Source organism: Colius striatus, chromosome 1, assembly GCF_028858725.1.
Source record: "Colius striatus isolate bColStr4 chromosome 1, bColStr4.1.hap1, whole genome shotgun sequence".
Lineage (NCBI taxonomy): Eukaryota > Metazoa > Chordata > Aves > Coliiformes > Coliidae > Colius > Colius striatus.
Genome location: NC_084759.1, coordinates 167,326,954 through 167,347,113, shown reverse-complemented (window position 1 = coordinate 167,347,113; position 20,160 = coordinate 167,326,954). Strand labels below are relative to the sequence as shown.

The following is a 20,160-nucleotide window of genomic DNA, read 5'->3' as shown; positions in this document are numbered from 1 at the left end:
AAGAAGCAGTACCTCCAAGAGTCACTGTGTACCTGAACAACAATATCAATAAGCTCCTGAGGGAAATAAAAAGAAGCATCTCCCGCCAAATGTTGACTGTGAGGACTTAAACCACTGCTGAAACATGTGTTTCACATTCAAGCTTTTCCTGTGAATTACAGTTAGCTGTGCTGAGTATACGGAAGATACATGAGAACGTCTTAAACTGAATGGAGGGATTACAGTTAATACCGTGCCACCGAGCTCTGTAATCCCTGAGGATGACCAATACCTTCCCGCATATGTGAGCACTGCCGTTGCGCTTTGGGGTGCCTCTTCGCTAATCGCAGTGCAGCCACCAGCGCTAAAAGCGTCCAGCATAAGGCATCACATTATTAAGACAACTTTTGTCTTTCTGCAGCGGTCGGAGGTGGAATTCCTTTCGGAGGAAAGGATCTGGCCTTCAGATGTGTGAAATGCGGAGACTTCATGCTGCCAGCTATTTTAAACGCAAGGCAGCATCGGTCGCTGTCGGCAGGGCGGCTGTGGGGCCCACTCAGATGGGGCAGCCGCTCTCGCATCACCCACCGCGCCCACCCCAGGCCACAGGGGGGTAGTTCGTCTCGTGCTTTCTGTTCTTAAATAAAGCTTTCTCTCCCTGCTACATGGTCAGCCTCTCCAGTCACAGTCACAGGCAGAACTGCACCACCAGCTACACCACCCGGCCAAATGGAGCCTGCCAGCAGCCATGCTCCCTCCATGGCCACACTCCTTCGACCAGCTCCATCCCTGCATAGCAGGATGCAGCAGAGATGCCCAGCAAAGCCCTGTTGCAGTGGGAAGGCCGTGACTCACAAGCACAGTGCTTTCCTGGGCAGCCCCAGCATGGCCAGCTGCCACAGCAGGTGGGATCTCCAGGCAGGCTCAGCAAGCAGTATCCCATCAGGGCTCTCCTTGCAGCCAGCAGCCCTCAGGGTCTCTGCAAATGGAGCCACTCTGGCCAAAGACAAGCTCTTCCTACATAACACAGCACAATTCCTCAAGGGCAGCCAGGGCCATGTTTTGCCAGTGGCAAAGCACAGTTCAGCCTGTCACTACCTCTGCTATGGACAGAGAGTTGCTGGTTTCCCTTGTGCTCACTGCAGCACACACAGCACTCTCGAAAGCAGCATGCTGGCACAGGCTGCCCACTGAGGGTGTGGAGTATCCTTCTCTGGAGGTTTTCCAAACCCACCTGGATGTGTTCCTGTGTGACTTGATCTAGGTGAACTTCCTTCAGTTGATCTCTGCAGGTCCCTTCCAACCCCTATCATTCTGTTCTCAGTTCTGAGACTCCCAGCCTTCCCATACCTCTAAGCGAGCTCTGGGAGCAAGCCCTCCCCTTGCCTGCCTTTTCTGTATGCTGAAAGTGAACACACCATATGTTATCTCCTTGTAGCTCTTCTCCATTTTAATTAGATTTCCTGTCTTATGCTGACAATGACTGCTGGCCAAGCAGAGAGTTCAGTGAGGCTCCAGGATGATGCTCAGACAGATGCCCTGTCAGGGAAACCACTGCCAGCTGACACACTCCCCTTCTACTTTTAGCACCTCAAATCTCTGCCCTCCATCTCGACAAGCAGGGAGCTATGATTCCAGCTCTTGCAGGAGTACTCCCGTTCTGGGGATGGGATGGGATGGGATGGGATGGGATGGGATGGGATGGGATGGGATGGGCATGCTTCCCTCCCTCACAGATGTCCAACAGTCAAGAGGGAACAGGCATCTGCAGCCAGGCCCTGCTGAGTGCCCAAGACAGCCCAGCCTCACTCCTTCCTCCTGCCCCAGCACTGCCAGCCACACACATGTGTGCCAGGACAGAGAGATGTGCCAAAAACCTCAGAGGGGCCTGGTGGAGAAGGAGCCTGACTCACCACCACAGCTCCTCCTGGTTCTAATGGCAGCAATGGAGAGTGTGGGGGGAAACATGGCAGCAAAAATAACTAGCTCTGCTTTGGAGGAAGTTTTGAATGTTTTACAGCTTGCAGCTGGGTAGCTCTTCTGGAAAATATTTTAATGCAGGGAATTAAATGTTTTCCCTGAAAGCTTGCACTAAAACTGGATCTCTTGAGTGAGGATGTGTCCTTTGGATGGTAATTTGCTGATGCTATTTTGAAAGTGTTGAGGTAGGTCACGTACAACCTCTCTTAGGCCTTTAAGTCTTTATGCTCTGCACTATGGAGATGGGCTCACTCCATGTTCTTGCAGCTTGTAACACAGCAGGACCGTACTGGCTCCTTGATGTTAAAACAGAGACAAAACCCCACAGCAGCATCACTTCTGCACTAACATAGAAATTTCATTCCAAAGGGTAATCACTCCAGCCTCAACTGCTCTGTTTTGCTGGGTTACTCCCCTTTGGAAAATGTTTCACCCTTCCATAATAATTAGGCATCTTGAATGCAAGCCCGCCTTGCTAAGGGAGGAAGGCGTGCTAGGCTTCTGTCCATCTTCTCGCTGTGATACTCGCTGTGCCATCCAGGCAGTCACACATGCAGGTCCCCACAATGCTTCCAAGAGAAGCAGGGTTTCTCACATACGTAGTACACAATACCCACAGAACTGACTGTTTTAAGTAAACAAAGATGTTTGTGACCAGGGATCTGAAATGATGATGGTAAGTTGACTGTGGAGTCCAAGGGTCACTTCTTAGGACCTGAAGGTCTTTTGCTTGGAGATCGTTACTGCTTTGGGCTGCTCTTCCATGACTCACTCAGCAAACCAACCTCATTGCCACAGCCAGGAGGAAATGATTCATAAATCCTGACCTTTCCCCTTGCCACCCCTGCAAAATGAGGTCTGTGTATAAGTACTCACAGAGCTGGAGCCATGGGAATTACAACTAGATAAACCATCCACCACCAACAACATCACGCAACCACTTCCCTGCTTGTGCTAACGGTGGAGATGTTTGCTGTGAGACGGGCACACTCACAGGAGAATTGATTTGGGGCAAAACAGAGCAACTGTTACACAAAGAGAAGGTGAGTCAGAACAGGAGAGTCGAGAGGGAAGGGTCAAAGCTGGATGAAATCACTTGGTCTCTTCCTCTTTGGAGATACTATGGAGTCAATGTCTTGTAGAAAAACAGAGACACTTAGAGTTAATAAACTGACATCCTTTGTGCCATGCTCAGTTTGTGGGATTCACAGTGGCAGATCAGCAGTTATTAAAGAATAATATTGTTTTGTTATTATTTGCAACATTCTAAAGACATAGGATGCCCAGTCGTGGGTGACCATCCCGCTGCCGACGTGCTGCGCAGACACAAGGCCATGAGAAGCAATGACCCAGAGTGCTCTCAGCCCGCGCTTCTCTCTCAGGGGTAGGCACAGCAGATGGGAGGCAAATGCAAGGACGAAGGACAGATTCCTCTTTGTTTCCCTCGCGACCTAGGAGGTCCTTACTGCTTCCAGACAGACCTCTCAGCCAAACTTCCCAGTTTAAACATCCTTACTTCAGACCAAACACAAAACCAACCAAAATGAGCTGGACTTTCCATTTCTTTATCACACTCTATTGGGCTTGACCTCTGCCCAGCAGAGTGGCATGGCCGGGGCTTGTAGCGTGCCTCATACAGCTACAAGAAGAAACAGCTAATTAAAGTGGCAGGAATGTCACCAGGACATGGTCAAAGAGATTTGCTCCTTAGTTTTACATCCGTACTTCTATGAGGAGCTGCCACGGAGGAAGACAGCAGTGGCAAACCATTCACTCCTGTAGGGAGGGCTGCTTCTCACATCGAAGTGTCTCGGTACAAGTCACTCCTCAGGTACCAGAGGCCCTCCACCTTTGGACACAGTGAGTGTGGATGATGTAACAGCCAGCGTGCGCTTGCAGGGAAAGTCAAACCACTCCTTGGAAGTGGGAATTTTCATCCAGTGGGAAAGTCGGGGCCAGACCCATCTCCAGCACACAGCCTGTGGTGGGGTGGGAAATGTCTCTGCAAAGGATGAGGCAGCTGCGAAAGTGCTGTGAGTGTGAGGTGCAGGAGGTGCTGGCAGCTGCCTGGCAGAGCATCCCTGGGCCAGCCGTGCAGGACTGGGTGCTGCTTCACCTCCTCTGTGGCCACTTCCATGGAAAGCAGCTGCCCTGCACAGCTCTTCTCCCAGACTGCCAGAGACAGGGGGGCAAGGGCAGCACAAACACAGCTCTGGGAGTAGGGGCAGCTCAGAGGCAGGGTGGGCAACTGAGGAGAAGACAGCTAATTATTTATACCACACAGAGAAGACTTATGAGGTAGCTGTTGGCATGGAGGCAGAGAGACCAAGATGAGCCAGGCTGTGCAGTTTAAGAGCAGCTCTATAGAACCAGTGGCAGAGAGCAGCGTTTGAGCCACTTGATGCCATGGGGCACTCAGCTCTACCAGCACAACAGAGGTTTGCCTTTCCTTCTGCTGCCCTTGAGAAGCATGTTCCCAACTGCAGCACCGCACCAGCGGAGCAGTGCCTGGCCCCATCGATGCCTGCTGGCTGAGGGAAGCCAGTGTACAAATGTGTCCCTCCAGGCACAGGGCTCAGGGCAGCGATGAAGGGCTAGTAAAGGCAACTCTGGGCTTTACACCTGCTCACGTGTTGCCATGCCAGTGCGTGGCACCTTTGCAACACAGAAGCAAACAGGCCAGAGCAGAGATGAGGCTACACCAGCTGGAGAGACCATTCCCACCCTCGGGGCAAATTCTGAGCAGGTCTTGGCACATAAAGGTTTGCACAGCTTTCGCTGGAGAAGGAGCAGCCTGGGTCTGTCATTGCAGACTGCCCATTCCCCTCTCCTAGGATCACATCTAATGCTGTCGTGCTTGCTTTTATCGCATTTTTATAATCAGTAGCATGAAAAACAACTCATAACACTCTGTTGTTCCTGTATTGTTGTTGAGAAGGGACCAATAGCTATTCCTCCTGCAGAGGAATGTAAGTAATGGGAAAGATAACATAATTTAATCGCTAATGAGTAACACCTATTTTGTCACCACTGGCCGACTTTGAATTCCCAAGGGCAATCAGGAAAGTGGAACTCTGTTGGAATGGCTGCTACAGACTCCCAGATGTTCCATCGAGCAAATGCAAGCGGGGACTGTGTGTCAATCAAGCTCTTTCTTCAGTATCTAAACAAGCACTGGAGACAAGACTCGATTGTGAGAAATCATCCACTTTAACAGAGGGCTAATACCTGAATACTTGATGCTTTTCCTCTTTGGTGCCTGCCTCACCTTCTCCCAAGAACTGAGGGGCTAAAACAAATTAGAACAAATGCAAATTAATGATTTTTAAGTGTGCTTTTCTTATTGGCAATTGAATAAGATCCCAGACTTCTATTTTGATCCCAGACTTTCTAAAGGGACAAGTCCTTCACTGAAGTCAATGAAACTTTGTCATCAATTTCAGCAATGCCTTAATTCCCCCTCTAGAGCTTGACTTTTTATTTTCCTGAATGCCCCGTTCACTTCAGCTGTTCCTTCTAAATTTTTTGAAAGGTTTAATCAGTGCTGTTACCATGGAAAAGGCAGCTGCCCCAGAAGCATGTTGCCTCTGGGGTGGAAGGGGTCTCCACAAGGTTGGGTGGCATTCAGCCAAGGAAAATCAGGTCTTGTCTTTGCTAAACTTCCATCAGCATGTTTCAAAGTCTATATGGGCATGGTATCCAATCACCAGGCCAGGGAGGGGTGGGGAGAGGCCCTGGTATCCTCAAGACCTTTAAATGGAGCTGCTGCTTTTGAGGTCACCATGTTTCTTAAGCCATTTCACCACTGTGTCACTCCCACCAAAGGACCGAGGCCCTCCACGTGCCGCTGGGTAATGCTCAGGCTGAAGGGCAAATGTTAAGGTATCGTGTGCCCTTCCCTCTGGGGCAGCCTGCATGATTAGGAGATCATATTGCCAAGGAGGCCACGTAGTTAATCAGAGGAAAGGGTGTGAATTATGCAGCCTCCTCCACTGTTTGCTTTCCACTGACGTGCATAATGACTGTCAGCAGCAAACCCATCCTCTGCAGACAAGCCTTGCAAGGTGCCAGGGGACCACAGAGGAGGAACATGAGCTATTTCTTGATGCCTCCGTCAGGGATTCATCTCCTGTGTGAGCACCTGAGCTCTGGTGCCTGCCAGGGAGCCCTCAATGCCCCACCACTCCCACGACCCATCTTGAGGGTGCACACAAAAGTACAGGATTTCATTTTGCAAGTGAAACAGATCCCAGAGCTTTGTAATCCTCAAATATGAAAAATCCTAGTACCAGACAGTCCCCATATCCTGAGCTACAAGTTGTAGGAATATGACAGCTTCTGCAGAGTGGACTGTTATTGAACATCTCTGGCTGCACAATAGACTAATTTTACCTCATTCTTGGCTCTTCACTTGCTTAGGTGTCTGTGAACATGAAGGATGTGAACATCCCAAGTAGGTGGTGTGCAAATCTAGGGGCTGGAGATCTGTTTGAAGCTGCTGACAAACTTAAGAGTAAGGTTTCTTGGGAGTAAGGAAGGGGAAGTGTATGAAAATTGAGCTTTCCTCTTCAGAAAGCCATTAAAGGATGGCTTTAATGAACAGCGACGAGGTTCATAAAACCTGAGGATTTTTATAAGCTGGGAGAGGGCAGCAATTAAAAGACCTGACTACAGTTCTGAGCTATTTAGACCACTGGTATTTTAGCAGCTATAGCAACACCATTAAACAGACCAACGGCAGTAAAATGCAGATACAGCTTTCTAGCATCATGTGGTCAACATCAGGGAGATGAAAACAGCTGTATCCTGGTGCCTTCATACACAAGAAAGGGGCGTGACTCAGGAGGTCCCCTAAACCTGTGCTAACCCTGCCAGCTCAAAAGCAAGCCATGCCATTAGTAGTTAGGCACCTGCATAAGAATCATGCTGTGAGAGTTCCTGGCCCTCTGACATACATTTCCCCCCAAACTGGGACTTCTTTGGGTTACTAAAGCATTTTTCTTTTTGGAATGGTAATTTCCCACCCTGAGCCTGCCTCTCTCAGGCTGCAAGTCAGGGAGCCATTGGATTTTACAGCAGCTGTTTAAAGTCAATGTTACAAGTGACCTCAAAGAAAAGGCCACAAGGCACAGAATTAGGAGATCTGTCAAGAATATCACATAAATAAACGGTGCTTTTAAATCCGTCCTTGTTACCAGCACCTTAACTCTTGCCTGCAGCAGAAAGACAGCAATGACAGCGGCAAAGGCAAGCCAGATTTTACCTTAATCAATCCATCAATCATCACATGTGGGAAGCAATGTTAGCAGCTGTGAGAGGAGAAGCACAATCTCATCATCGCCTTAACGTCTGTGAATACTTTCCAGTGATTGCAGAAAAAGGTGTGGTAATGCAAAAAGGCACTCCTGAAGGACATTGGTGCAGGATCACCATTGCAGATCTTTGCCTACCAAGTACCTCTGGGCCAGTTCGGGGCAGGCTGTGACAGCTGAATTAAGAGCAATCCCCAGCTATGCCGGAGTTTCATTTTACAAGGGCAAACCTAACAGATGATGGCTGCTTAAAGATGGAGCAGAGGACATAGCTGTGGCTGCTCATGGACTACTGTATCTTTACAAGGCACTAGCCTCATTAGTGGGGCACACAAACTGGATGGCAGAACAGCTGCCGGCATCGTGGTTCACGAACCTCTCCCGCTAAATGCTGCGTGCAGAACTCACAGATGAGGAAGGGAAAAGAGGGCTTGGAGAAACGCTAAGCATATCCAGAGCTCAGCAAAACTAAATTACTTCTCTCAAATTCAGCTTGATTTAAGGTTTCAACTTCATTTTGAGTGAATGCTTTGAAAAAAATCTTTAAGTGAACACTATGAAAATGAACCATTAAACCCGCTCAGATTCAGTTAAATTAAAACATGAGGAAATCAAAGCCAGCAAAATGTTCTTTGTAACCACACTAGCTTTGCAGATATACATAATCTTTCCTTTTATGCAAGCTTTGCATTGTATTAGGACCCTGCCACTGCCCAGAACGACAATTAAACACTACATTAAGGCTACCTGCATAAGCACTTACCCTTGCTCATTGAGCTTCAGCAGCAAAAGAGCTGGCTGCAGAGTTTCAGCTAACAGGAAAACGACCAAATTGATTTGAATTACCTTTGGGAAAGGAAAATGCATTTTGTTAGTTTGTTCTGTGGCTGAAACGTGCAGAATTAGGGAAAACCTAGGAAGAAAAACACAGACACAAACTCTGCCAAAAAAAAAAATCCAAACAAAACAAAGGTACCAAGCATGGTTACTACACTGCCATATCCAGCCCAGCCAGCAGGGCACTGTGTGACATGGGCACCTGGGCACTGGGACCTCTGTTCTTAAGCCACAACCAAAGCATTTATCATCTCGGACATTCAGCTCAGAGCACCATACCCCCCCAGCCACAGCTCAAGACAGGTCAGCAGAGCTGTTTCTGAGGTTATCATCAGCAGAACTGCAGAGCCCAAGGGGCTTTAGAGACCCTCCCCTTAAGCTTCCTGGAGAAGCCATCACTCAGCCACTTGTCCTTGGCGTTAGCACTGGCGCAACCATGGTGAGGAACCACAGCGCTGGTGACGGCACATCCCTCAAGGGCTCAGGAGCGCCTTCCAGGTCATTTATGACAAAGCCCTTTCCTCTTCCGTGTGAACAGAGGCCTTCAGAGCCAGGGTGGCTCAGGAAGGCTTCTCTGGTCAGACGTAATGAGCATCAGCAGCAGGGAGGCAAGCCCAGAGCCCTCCCGGCTGCCGAGTCACTCCTGCAGGCCTCCCAGATGACTAAGGAGGATGGGGAGGATGGCAGCAAGCTGATTGCCCCACGGCTGCAGTTTCACAATGCCAGACGTCCTTGGCCATGACTTCAAGCTTCTTAAGCCCTCAGGAAAATACAGAGGAACCATTTCCAAATTGTTTGGGCGTGAGTGTAGCAGCTTCCCTGAGGCAGGAGCCGAGTGCTCCTTTGCAGCTGCTGCTCTCCACTCTCTCTGGGTTAATTCTTAAATACAGGAGTGGACCCACAGGTTAGCACAGAAATGATCTCAGTTTCATCCCAGACATAGCCACCCGGTGAGCTGTCATTCTGCCTTTTATGTAAGCTACTGTCTTTTCTCTAACAATAAGGGAAGGAGGGCGGGGTGGGGAATGGGTTACTGTTGATAGTTTCATAATGTTTTATTTCCCTCTCAGCCACCAGATACCCTTCTCTCTTCACACCCGACCACTCAGTGCACCTGCAGAATCATAGCAGGCACTTTGGGCTCTGCAGCTTCATAGGTCTGACTCTACCTCTGCTCAGAAGGAGATGGGCCCACCATCCCTCTCCCTCTCGGCTCTGGAAGGACAGTTGGTTTATTTTAGAGTGCCATCGCGCTCTGGCCCCCAAAGCAGGAGCCTTTTCCCAGGCCGGCTGGGTGCCCTGGTGAGGAATGCTGACAATCTGCTGCCCCGGAGCGGAGCTGTCAGCGTTACTTCCCTACTGCTGAGCCCTCAGTCATCACCTGCACCGAGGGTAAGTATGCAGCCCGCTGCCTTGTGACAAGAGCTGTGACTTTGTTTAGGAGCCAAGCACTAGGAAAGAGTACCAGGGAAATGTGGCTTAGTGGAACAGGAAATATTAACAATCTGTGATAAAAATGAAAAGAGCAGCCAGTACACATCTATAACTCAGCTACAGACACTGCTCTGTGGCTGGCTAAGAGCAGTGACAGCCCCCACAAAAGCTATGAAGAAATAGCTTTTCCACTTCAAGGATGACTTTTAAAATAACAGAGTATTTTTTTCTCACGTTCATCTGTGCACAAGAAAAGCCTCTAAGCAAGGTCATCTGCATATTGCAGTAACTGCTGGCACGGGAAAGGACATGGAGGAGTTTTCAGCTCTACAGACAGTTTAAGGGGTTGTTGCAAAAGCCCACAGGCTCACACAGCTCCACTGTCCTCAGGCAGCAAGGTAGGATAAGCCAGTAGTCTATGAGCTACTACAGTTTTGTGCAATCTTTTTTCTGATAGAAAAACAAATGATTGAGATAAATATTTCTGGCTAAAGAAGATTTCTCTCAAAACTCCCTCTTTCTGAGTGAAACAATCAAGTGATGGTGGAATGGTAGAGAGAAGAAAATTACTCTTTTTTTTCTTTCCCTCCTGTGTTTTAGTTAAGGCAGTTAGCATGCTGGAAAAGCTGCATTAGTGCTGGATTCATATCTATACAGTCCTTTAAAGTTATTATGGGGCTGATAACCTCTCTTTGTCCTTGTAATCCGCAGTAAATAGAGGAACTTAATCGCTCCGGAAACGGGTAACAGCTCACAGATCCCTTTGCTCCTCGATGCTGTTTGCACAGCGCCTAGTGCTGGGAATAACCAGAAGCTGATTTAATAATCTGAAATCACCCAAAGACTCTGCTAAACCCCATGTGAAACTGAAGTCTTTTGTCTTGCTCTTATCTCCATCGGGCAAGTAGCTGCACCATGCTAATTTTTTAAGGCTGGAACTTCTCTGGCAGGGCAGTCACGCCTTTGGGCCTCTGTCCAAGGCCCCGTGGCACCGTGGGGGGCTTGAACACAAGTGCAGCTGAGTCTGAGTGCCCACCAAGCACAGCAAACACAGCCCTGTGCTGCAAGAGGCAGTTTCTCAGGCAAGGACAGGGCCCTGGCCTGTGGCTGGAACGCTGCTCTCCCTCTCCCCAGGCACGACCTTGGGCAGACAGCACAGGCTCTCCGGTCCCGAGTTTCCTCTTCTCTGCCACAGAGATATGATATACAAGTGGGCTGAGAGCCTTGCAGAGAGCTGCTATCGCTGTCACAGGGAGTTATCATCCCCAGGCCTCGGTCAAAAGCACACAGCACCATGAAGGAGAGAGAGCTGTTCCCTCAAAGGACCCCGGCTGTGGCACTCAGGCCTAGAGCAGGTGGGAGTTATCCTGTGAGAGTCACAGGTTCACTGCTGTTCCCACACACCCTACTTTTACCTTTTTAAACAGAAATAGGTGCAAAAGAACCCAAAGGCTGAGCAACAAATGTTAATGAAACAATCTCCTCCTAAACAGTATATGACCCAGTTCTCCTGCAAGTTCTAATCAAAACCATATGTACAGTCATAAATATCAGAGATATTTACAAAACACTGACAAGATCTTGAAAACAAAAGCAGTGATTTCCTCATCTTGCTGGAAGCCTTACAAAACATGGGGTAAATTGTCTCATTTAAAATATTCTGCTGACCACAGAGTGCTGTATGCTTCATCATTAATGGTTAGTCACTCTATAGTCACTCTATACGTATTTATTCCCTTGTTAGTCTACTATGGGCTGCTTAAAAACTATTGCAAGACAAAGAGTATGAAGTAAGTTCAATAAAAATTTTGTTTACATGAAAACCAGTGTTGTCATAACACAATTTTACACGAAAGGTAAATCAAACTTCCACCCAAATAACCATTTCCCTGCACTGGCTGGCATGGCTAAAGACATCTCCCAAATGACTTGCAAGGGCTGTAAAACTGGCCAACTGAAAGTGTCTGTGATGAGTCTACCTACCCTGTGGTACGTGTCTCTGCTTTGCTGTTTATCCAAAAACCTGAGCAAAACAAAACCAAACCTAACCCCAAGCACTTCAGCACAGAAGCTTCACCTCTAGCTTTCCCTACAACTTACCTAACAAAAACCTGTAGGTGCTGCAATCAAACCAGGCTGTCAATGCAGAGCTTCATGTGGGTGTCAGCCAGCAATCCCACCTCCTTTCCCAGCACCTCACGCAGCAGCTGATACCCCTTTTCCTGGAAATTCAGTGTGTAGCATTAAGCCAAGACCCCACAAGTTACTGAGCCCCATCATGAGGCCCCATCAAGCGTCTCCCTAAGTCCTTTAGGTATCAGGACACCTTCAGGGTGTTCGGGTCCCAGCAGGACCAAAGCCACCATTCTTTTGCTCTGCTCATCAGCTCAGAAGGCACAAAGTAACTCTGTGAGTAGTGTGTAACAGCTGCCCAGCGTTTCCATTGTCCTTCCCTCATACAGTAACAATCTCCCAGTGGAAAGAGAAAAAAAACCCATTCTTACAAACACCCATTATACTATTTAGAACTTTATACATTCAAAATAATAATAAACTTGATTGAAGTTGAGCCTTCACAAGTTGATTTAAATTTAAAAGGGAAAAAAACCCCAAAGAGTAGGTGAGGAAAGTCATTTAGGCACTTTTGAAGAAGGACAGAGATGCTTCTGCTTAGAAATGGGCAAAGTAGTAAAGGCTTTGATTTTACTGATTTCGGTTCAAGTACAAAGGAAATTGCTCCATTTCAGCATGCTCTGAGTTCAATGAAATTGCAAGAAACTGTTCTGGTCTAGATTTCATTTCAGAGGGGAAAGAAGACAGTTAGATTGGTCTCCTTTCACATTTTATTTTGCTTGGAAAACACAAGCATTATTCCATCTTCTTATTCCTCTCCCCCTCACTTCATTGGAAAAGATGAAACACCAGAATGTCAGTGTTACTCTGATCATACACCATCACTACTGGCACAGATTATGAGCAAAGGTCTTGCTCCTTGGCTTTCGTTCTTGTGTCTTCTACACAGAAAAAGAAAAGCAGCCACCATTTCTGCAAAAGGTCAAAATCTATCTTAGTCGGAAAAAATTCCTGGTGATTTCACTGGAATTCAGATCAGGCTCAAATTTTCAGCTCTGTACCTCACAGTGATCCCCGAGTTTCACCAGTCTCCCTATCCTACTTTGGATCAGAAAAAAAAAACCCTTTGAGAAAACTCTTTTAAGACAATATTCCCCGACAGGAAATTAAAGGGCCAGTTTCAGGGACTGTTTCATGTGTACCATGAGTAGGCAAGTAGCCTCATTTTACATCCTCTTAGTCAAAATTTAAAGCAGAGAAACACGTTTTCAATGCACTTTTATACAGTTATCAGGATGTCATCATTGATGCAGGAGCAGAAACAATGACAAATCATTAAATTCTTGTTCTGCTGTGCTTATGCCCTTATAGAGACACTTATTTATCACTGTTATTAAAAGATCATAAGGGGTATCTCTAAAAGACGTAAGAAATGACAGGCGCTTGAACAGGCTACGTGAGAGGTCATCTGTTGAAGTCTTCATTTGTGTACTAAATATTACATTCAAATGTCTACATTTTAGATGTTTACTATTGGACTAGATGATCCTTAGAGGTCCCTTCCAACCCCTACAATTCTGTGAAAAGAGTATACTTGTTACCATAGCCTTCTAGTGGAAGAGGTTGCTGCCATCTCTCCAGAGAAGGCAAACAGCACCAGCAAGTCTAGGTCACTGCATATTCTGCCACTAAAGTTTGCACATTTTCAGGAGATGCTTAAAAACGAGAACCTGCTGCAAGACAAAACAGTTCAGGGGAGTTCAAGGCATCCGAGTGGCTGTTCTTGTGTGGAGTCTCCAAAGCAGTAGAAGCCATCATACATTTTTCTTGTCGTACCTCAGTGCCACGAAGCCAGAAGGAAACAGGTCAGAGGATATGCTGAGTGGTGGAAGTGTTCTTTCTAGACTACTTTCAGGTTACTTGAAAATTAAATCACAGTGCTTCAGATACATGAAAAACGAGCAACAAGGAACATTTAATTCTTCAGTTTAGATCCCTAACATTGCACAGAGTGAGGCGTTCACAGCTAAAGACCACGAGCCCACAGATCACGTGCCCATGATCTGCTGTATGTGGACAGTGAAGTCCAACAGAGTGTTACTGAAATTGGTAGGATCTGGTGTGGGTGCTCACACACAGCAAGAAGGAAAACCAAGGACTCTTGTAGTTGTGCTACGTATGAAGACTAACTGGAACGCACCTCAGTGGGTCTTTCCTTCAGAAGGTATCTGCACAGGTTCAAAGTGTTCCTCTCTTAGGCTCTCAGACTGAGCTTAAGACGCTGTAAAAGCTTAGATCAGGCTTTAACCATAACAGATAGCCCACCCACCAAACAACCGTTCCTTGAACATATGGAGAGCTCTTTGAATAGATACCTCTTTATTTGAAATGGAATGCATCTTGAAAAATATGAAAAATAAACCACATCTCTCAGAAATCATTTATGAGTCGTATTTACAAGCAGTTTCTTTTTCTCAACGACACTGATATTTCTGCTCACGAGAGGATAAGCCAGAAAACATCGGGTACATTACTGCAGCTAGAATTCAGGAGCTGGCATTTGCATGTCATGACCCTTAAAGAAGAGATGTCACAGACACGACATCCACTTCCTCTTCCTTTTCCCAATTTCTAAATTTTATTTGGTTACCACAGCTTGAATTTTCTTGCTGAATCTCCAATAACTGAATAACTTTAACAAAATCAAAAAAACCAATCTGGATACCTTTTTCTTTTTAAATTAAGTCAAGTAATTTTCATACCTTTATGAATTGACCATCCACACTTTTGCTACCTATACCAAGCATTTGCCCATGTGTCTTTTACTGGCCTTATTCGTTTATTCTCTAATTAATTTACTTCAGTCGCATGCTGTTGGGTTTTATTTTTTTCTGTAAGGAGAAGGACAATCTCATTTCTCTCTACTTGCAAAACTCCAGTAAGATGGAACATGATCTGCTGGACTTACTTTCATAGCCATTGCTTACAAGGCAGGGACAGACAGTAAAAGAATGAAGTAGCTCCAATGAAGACTATGCAGTAGCAGAGGGGCAAGCCAAAAAAAAGCCAGAACTACCTCATTTATAACATCAAACAATTTCTTGGTCTAAAATTGCTATCAGACAAAATAGAAAAATTAAACCAAACAAAAATCTCAAACAACGGTAGAAATTGGAGCGTGAGAAAGCTGTCAGATTGTCCTCGACGGACAATTTAGCCTTATTTACACTGACATGGCACGAGCCCCACAGTCCATCTGTCCCCAGGGGACCCCAGCCAATTTGTTCCCATTCAGTTTCCAGGAGACAGTCAGGAGGCACAAGGGGGAGGTTTGATCCTTACACATACACCCCACCAACCCAGGCTGCAGGCACAGGAACGCTTACAGCTCAAAGTGGACTTGGTGACATGACCACCTCTCACACTAACGGTTTGGCTGACACCAACATTTTTTAAAAGGTAACAGAGCAGGCGATGACAACTGGCAGAAATTTGTTGGTGAAATACATCAGTCCAAGCAGTTTTGTGAGCATCCTTCAGACCAACTTAAAACATCAGGTGAACGTGGGACATGAACTCGGACCCAGTGAAAAAGAACAGTGAATCCCAAATGAAAGCTGCCTTCTCAAACCACAGTGTCAATTACATCACTAAAACTGTCATCTTTCATTTTCAAAGTATAAATACTTCCAGAAGAGCAGCAAGATTTCAGCTTCAGATTAGATCCATAGACTTCTGTGGCATTTAGCGGTTTGTGTCCACTGAGGACAGCGGTATCTGCCTCTGCTAGAGAAATACGAGTCTCTGATCACATCGCAATTAATTTTCATCAGTTACATTTATCCTTTAGTAGGCTAGAAGGTATTTTAGTAGGTAAGATATCAGTGATACATCCATATATCTGAAAAGGTGGATTAGTTACTTGGCAAACTGTAAGTCTAAACAATGGAGCCAAATTACAGCCCATTTTCTAAGTCTTTCACTAGCTCACTAGAGAACCCCCTTACAGCTCTAACATCCAAGCATTAGCAGAACAGTAATGGCAGATGTAGAGAGACAAGGAAATTAGCTATTATGATTGCCAAGATAGCAAATCTAATCCTAGAAGATGCAAGGCACCTTCTATTTCAATTAGTCTCAAAGCAATGTCTTTGTTAGGACAGCTGTAACCTACCACCCCAAGGTCATCAAACAACCTTGTCCAAGGCCAGATCAGAAAGAAGCGCTCAGGAACAATCACAGAGGACTGGGTTTTAATTCTGCACCATGATGTGTTTTGCATGTCTTGGTATGTGACCCTGACACCTGGGGGCATTGAACAAAAGAGAAGGGCTAAAAGAGATCTCGATTTATTCCTTACAGGACTGAGCTTAAGCTTAAGGCGCAGAGGAAGGGACTGTCCCATGCAGTAGCCAATTCTGAGATCTTCCTTTAAGTGTCAAAAGCCTTTTGCTTTAAACACTTCCAGCAACAGCTTGAACCAAGAATGCGGGGCTTTTACAGCTACGCCTCGGTTACACAAACAGAAAAGTCCTGGATGTAAGGCTTTAAAACATTTTTGTTTACATTCATGCAACTTGTGAAGTGGCCAAAAGCCGTTTTCCTCACCACGTGAGTTAAAATAAACAGCTCCGCGGTGCAAGGACCTCCCTTGAAGCGGGGATAACGGGCCGCACCGCTCTGTCCCGCCCGGAGAGGCCGAGCTGCGGCACGCGGTGGCAACTCACCCCTGTACTAGAGAGCGCGGCCGCCTGCGCCCGCTCCCCGCGACGGCTGCAACCCGCCCTCCCCAGCATCCACAGCCAAACTCCCACTGGCTCTTCAGAGGCAGAGGAAGACACACCAGCTGTGCAATTAGCCCTTTGTTTTCCAACTTCACGGCTTCATTGACATTTTTAGAGGCGAGATCACACGCCTCTCTCCACCTCCGACAGCGCTAAACACCAAAATTCATCTAGCTTATCTCAGCTAGAGAGCAATTTTCAGCTTAAGAAAACTATGACCAAAAGAATCCGTTTGCACACTGAGTAGTACACAGAATGGATTTTAAGCTAGGTAGGGGCTACTTTTAAGGCAAGACATTAAAAAAAACCCACCATGATAGTTCTGCAGAGGCTGGGAGCCCAGATCGCTTCCGAACCCACCGTGCAGAAGCCCTCAACATGGACACTAGGAAGCCTTCAGAAGTGCCTTTCAGCTCGTCCCTGCAGCACGGGAGCAAGCACATCAAACAGGGAACTGGAATCCAGCCGCGATTCCTGGATGGCAAAAGAAGTTGCTGGTTCCCCTCCACTCATATGTTAAACAGATTGGTTTTAATCTCAGGATGACAATCAGCGCCGCTATTTTTGAATAACCAAGAGTGAATCAATTTTATCATCTTCCATCACACATAATATTTTGAAAGAAAATCATTTAAAACCCAGACTATAATTGTTATTCTCGTTAAAGGGTGTAGATTTCGTATGCAGGATGGATTTCAGCTAAATTCCAAACCACACATCACATTTTCCATGTCAGTGTAATACAGCGTATCACAGGTAAAAAGGAAAAACCCCTTTTGTCAAATTGCACACGGCCAAACTACTCAACTTTTAGTTCTTTTAGGGAGTTAACAACATTTATGCTGCGTTTTCCTTCGCTCTTTTTGATATGGCCTACATTCAGAAATGTCTTGCAAATACGCTTAAAAAAACAAACCAAAACAACATAAAACCCAACCCTAATAAATAAAATAAAATACATTAAAATAAGGTTACAGTACATCATGTCTCCTAGAAGTCCCATCACACGAAAGGATCCTTTCCAAGGTTCATAAATAATAGATTTGAAATGCTTCTTGGCACGGAGGGCGGCAAGACAGCAGGAGCAGCAGCAGCTAGCTGGGGTTCGGGTTGTGGAGCCGCTTCTCTCCAGTCTACCTGCATCCCCGGCGGTCACCCAGCTCTCGACCGACCCAAGTCCGTCCGCGACGACCGCGCCGCTCATTCCCGCTTCCCCGAAGCGCTTCGTTCACTCCACCTGCAAGTAAGACAGGAGAGCGAAGGGCAGCGGGAGCCGCGGGAAGGCTGACTGTCCGCGTCGGGAGCCGAGCCGCGGGGACGGCGGCAGGTCCCACGGCGAGTCCCGCCGAGGCCGTACCTGCGTCAGGCGGAGTTGGACGCGGCGCGGAGGCGCGGGCCGTGGGGCTGCGCCAGGTGCTGCTGCTTCTGTCGAGTGGAGCGGACGGCCAGGATGGCCTGGCGGTTCTTGTACTGCACCATCTGCAGCGTGATCGCCGCGTTCCAGCCCTGCTCCTGCGCGCACCGAAAGTCGATCTCCTTCCCCTCGGCCATCACCACCGTGAAGTACACGTACTTGCCCTTCCGCTCCACGCAGTCTACCGTCTTCATGTTGGAGAAGTGAAGCTCCTTGATCTTGGCCGCCGGTTCGGCCGGCGGCGGCGGCTGCTGCTGTTGCGACGGCGGCTGCTGCTGCTGCTTAGGGGGGATGAGAAGCAGCCCCTCCTCGGTGAGGATACAGCGCTTCTTCTTCCAGAGCTGCAGGAGCCCGTCGCTCCTCTTCTCCAGCACGCCCTCCTTCACCGCCTTGCAGCCGCTCTCCAGCATCCTTCTGGCATGGGCCGGCGGGGCCGGGAGCCTCCGTCCGCAGGGGCTGGGGTCGGGAGGCAGCCGGCACCAGCCGATGACTCGGCGCCCGGCGCCGGCTCCGAGGCGGAGGGCTGGGAGCGTCCCGGCCCGCAGGAAGCGGAGCGGCTGCCGCCCGTGCCGCGGCGTGGCGGGCGCGGTGTCGGTGCTGGTGCTGCGGCCGGTGCGTGCGGCTGTGGCGGCCGGCGTTTCCCTCCCCCCGGCTTTTGAAGGCGCCTTCCCCACCCCGCCGTGACACCCGGCGGAAAAGGCGGCTCCTCCCGCCAGCAGCGGGGAAGCCCAGCGCCGCCGCGCCCGCCCTGCCGCGGGGCGCCGAGCGGAGCGGCTACTCCTCTCACACCAACCCGCCCGCCGGGCTGGGGGCTGCGCTCCCCGCCGGCTGCTCAGAGCAGCGCGGCCCGGCCCGACAGCCCCTCGGCTCAGCCGGGGCTGCGCCGCCAGTCCCCCGCCCTCCTCCTAAAGCGCGGGGGCACGGAGAGCCCCGCCAGTGCCGGGGAAGGGGTCCCCTCCGCTTTAACTAGCGGGAGGCGAGGAGCGGGCTCGGAGCCAGCTGCCCCTGCGTGGCGGCGCTCAGCTGCTGCCACAGGGCTGTTCCCGCAGCGTGCGTTTGGAACGCATTTCCGGAGCCTGGCCCGGGAGGGCAACAGCTCAAGAGCCCCTGCCCTCTGCTATTGATTCGAGTCCAATAAAACCCGTGCCAAGTTTCAGCAACACCCTGCTATTTAAATGATCATCGCTCCCTTAAACAAAGGAGACAGCCCGAGACACAAAGCAAGAGCAACAACTTTAGCCCTGAGCATTCACATGGCTCACGGCTGGGCTGGGCTCCTGCTGTAGAGATAAAATTCATCTTCAGTCTCTGCAGCAGTTGGAGTAACATGTGAAGCAGCAAGTCTCCCTCCCACCTCTCCAAAGCACCACTAGAACCTCAGTAGCTGGAAAGTTTAGAGAGGTAGATGAGGAAAAAAGTCCAAAGCCAGCAAAGAGGCAGGACTGCTTTTCCTTGCTCTTGTGCTTTGTTGCCACACATTTGCTTATTGGTTGGGTTGTCCCCCGAGGTTAGCTTTTGAATTCACTTAATTGAGTAGAAAAGTAAAGTGACCTGAGGTCAATATTAAACTATTTATTTTCAAGTCCTTTGATGTATGAGATACAAAGCAAAAACCCATGGAACTGAATGTGCCCGACAACAGCAATGGCAGCCAACTGCTGCAAGTTTCAAACTACATTTGAGAGCAATGTTTTCTAAACACATATATTTAAAAGGGATGTAGAAAAAACGACAGGCTCTCCTCACAGTCATCTTGGCTGTGGTGGTCATGGTGTAGCATAGGGCAGTGAGAGCACAGTAGAAAAAGAATCATGAAGAGCCATTGCTGTAATGGAGCTGATCTCTGGTAACATTTTAAAAAGGATTTCCTCATACAATCTTTTCCTCTGAATGTTCAAAGTCAATTTTGATAAATCATTGAGAGGTAAGCAATTAGGGTAATAACAGCAATTCAAATTTAGCTGTTTTACATTTCCTGAGGCAACTGGAAGACAAATCAGTAACAAAGGCAACTTGCTAGCCAGAAACTGAACAAAGAAAGGAGACTACTATCTTAAACATCCAGTTATCTAAATAGTCCCCTTCCCCTTGGCACATTATACCCTATAAGGCACAGCTCATTCTCACAACACTCATGCCTATTTGAAGAGGCACATGCTAAGCTTCTGAAGACCTGACCAACATTTGGGACCATCTCAATCTGCAGCTCATGCCATTTGAACCCAAATTCCCCAGCCCACGTACTTGTCTTTCCAGCTGCTGATGCACGTGGCACAAGAGGGCTCACAACTCAGCTTGGGCAGTATGAGAGAGGCTCCTGCCTTCTCATGTGTTTTGCATCTACTGC

The 20,160-nt window shown here is 48.1% G+C and overlaps 1 protein-coding gene across 2 annotated transcripts; it reads right to left on the bottom strand.

Annotated features, from left to right (window-relative positions):
• Positions 1–13,977: 13,977 nt before the first annotated feature.
• On the bottom strand, positions 13,978–18,454 carry PHLDA1 (pleckstrin homology like domain family A member 1). Of its 2 annotated transcripts, XM_062016195.1 has the most exons (2): positions 17,757–18,303; positions 13,978–17,636 (listed from the first exon to the last, which is right to left on the bottom strand). In XM_062016195.1, the coding sequence occupies exon 1, from the start codon at positions 18,221–18,223 to the stop codon at positions 17,762–17,764; it is 462 nt and encodes a 153-aa protein (XP_061872179.1). In that variant the 5' UTR covers positions 18,224–18,303; the 3' UTR covers positions 13,978–17,636; positions 17,757–17,761. The 2 variants fall into 2 exon arrangements, with proteins under 2 accessions (XP_061872179.1, XP_061872188.1); XM_062016204.1 differs by having other exon boundaries at positions 13,978–18,454.
• Positions 18,455–20,160: the final 1,706 nt, after the last annotated feature.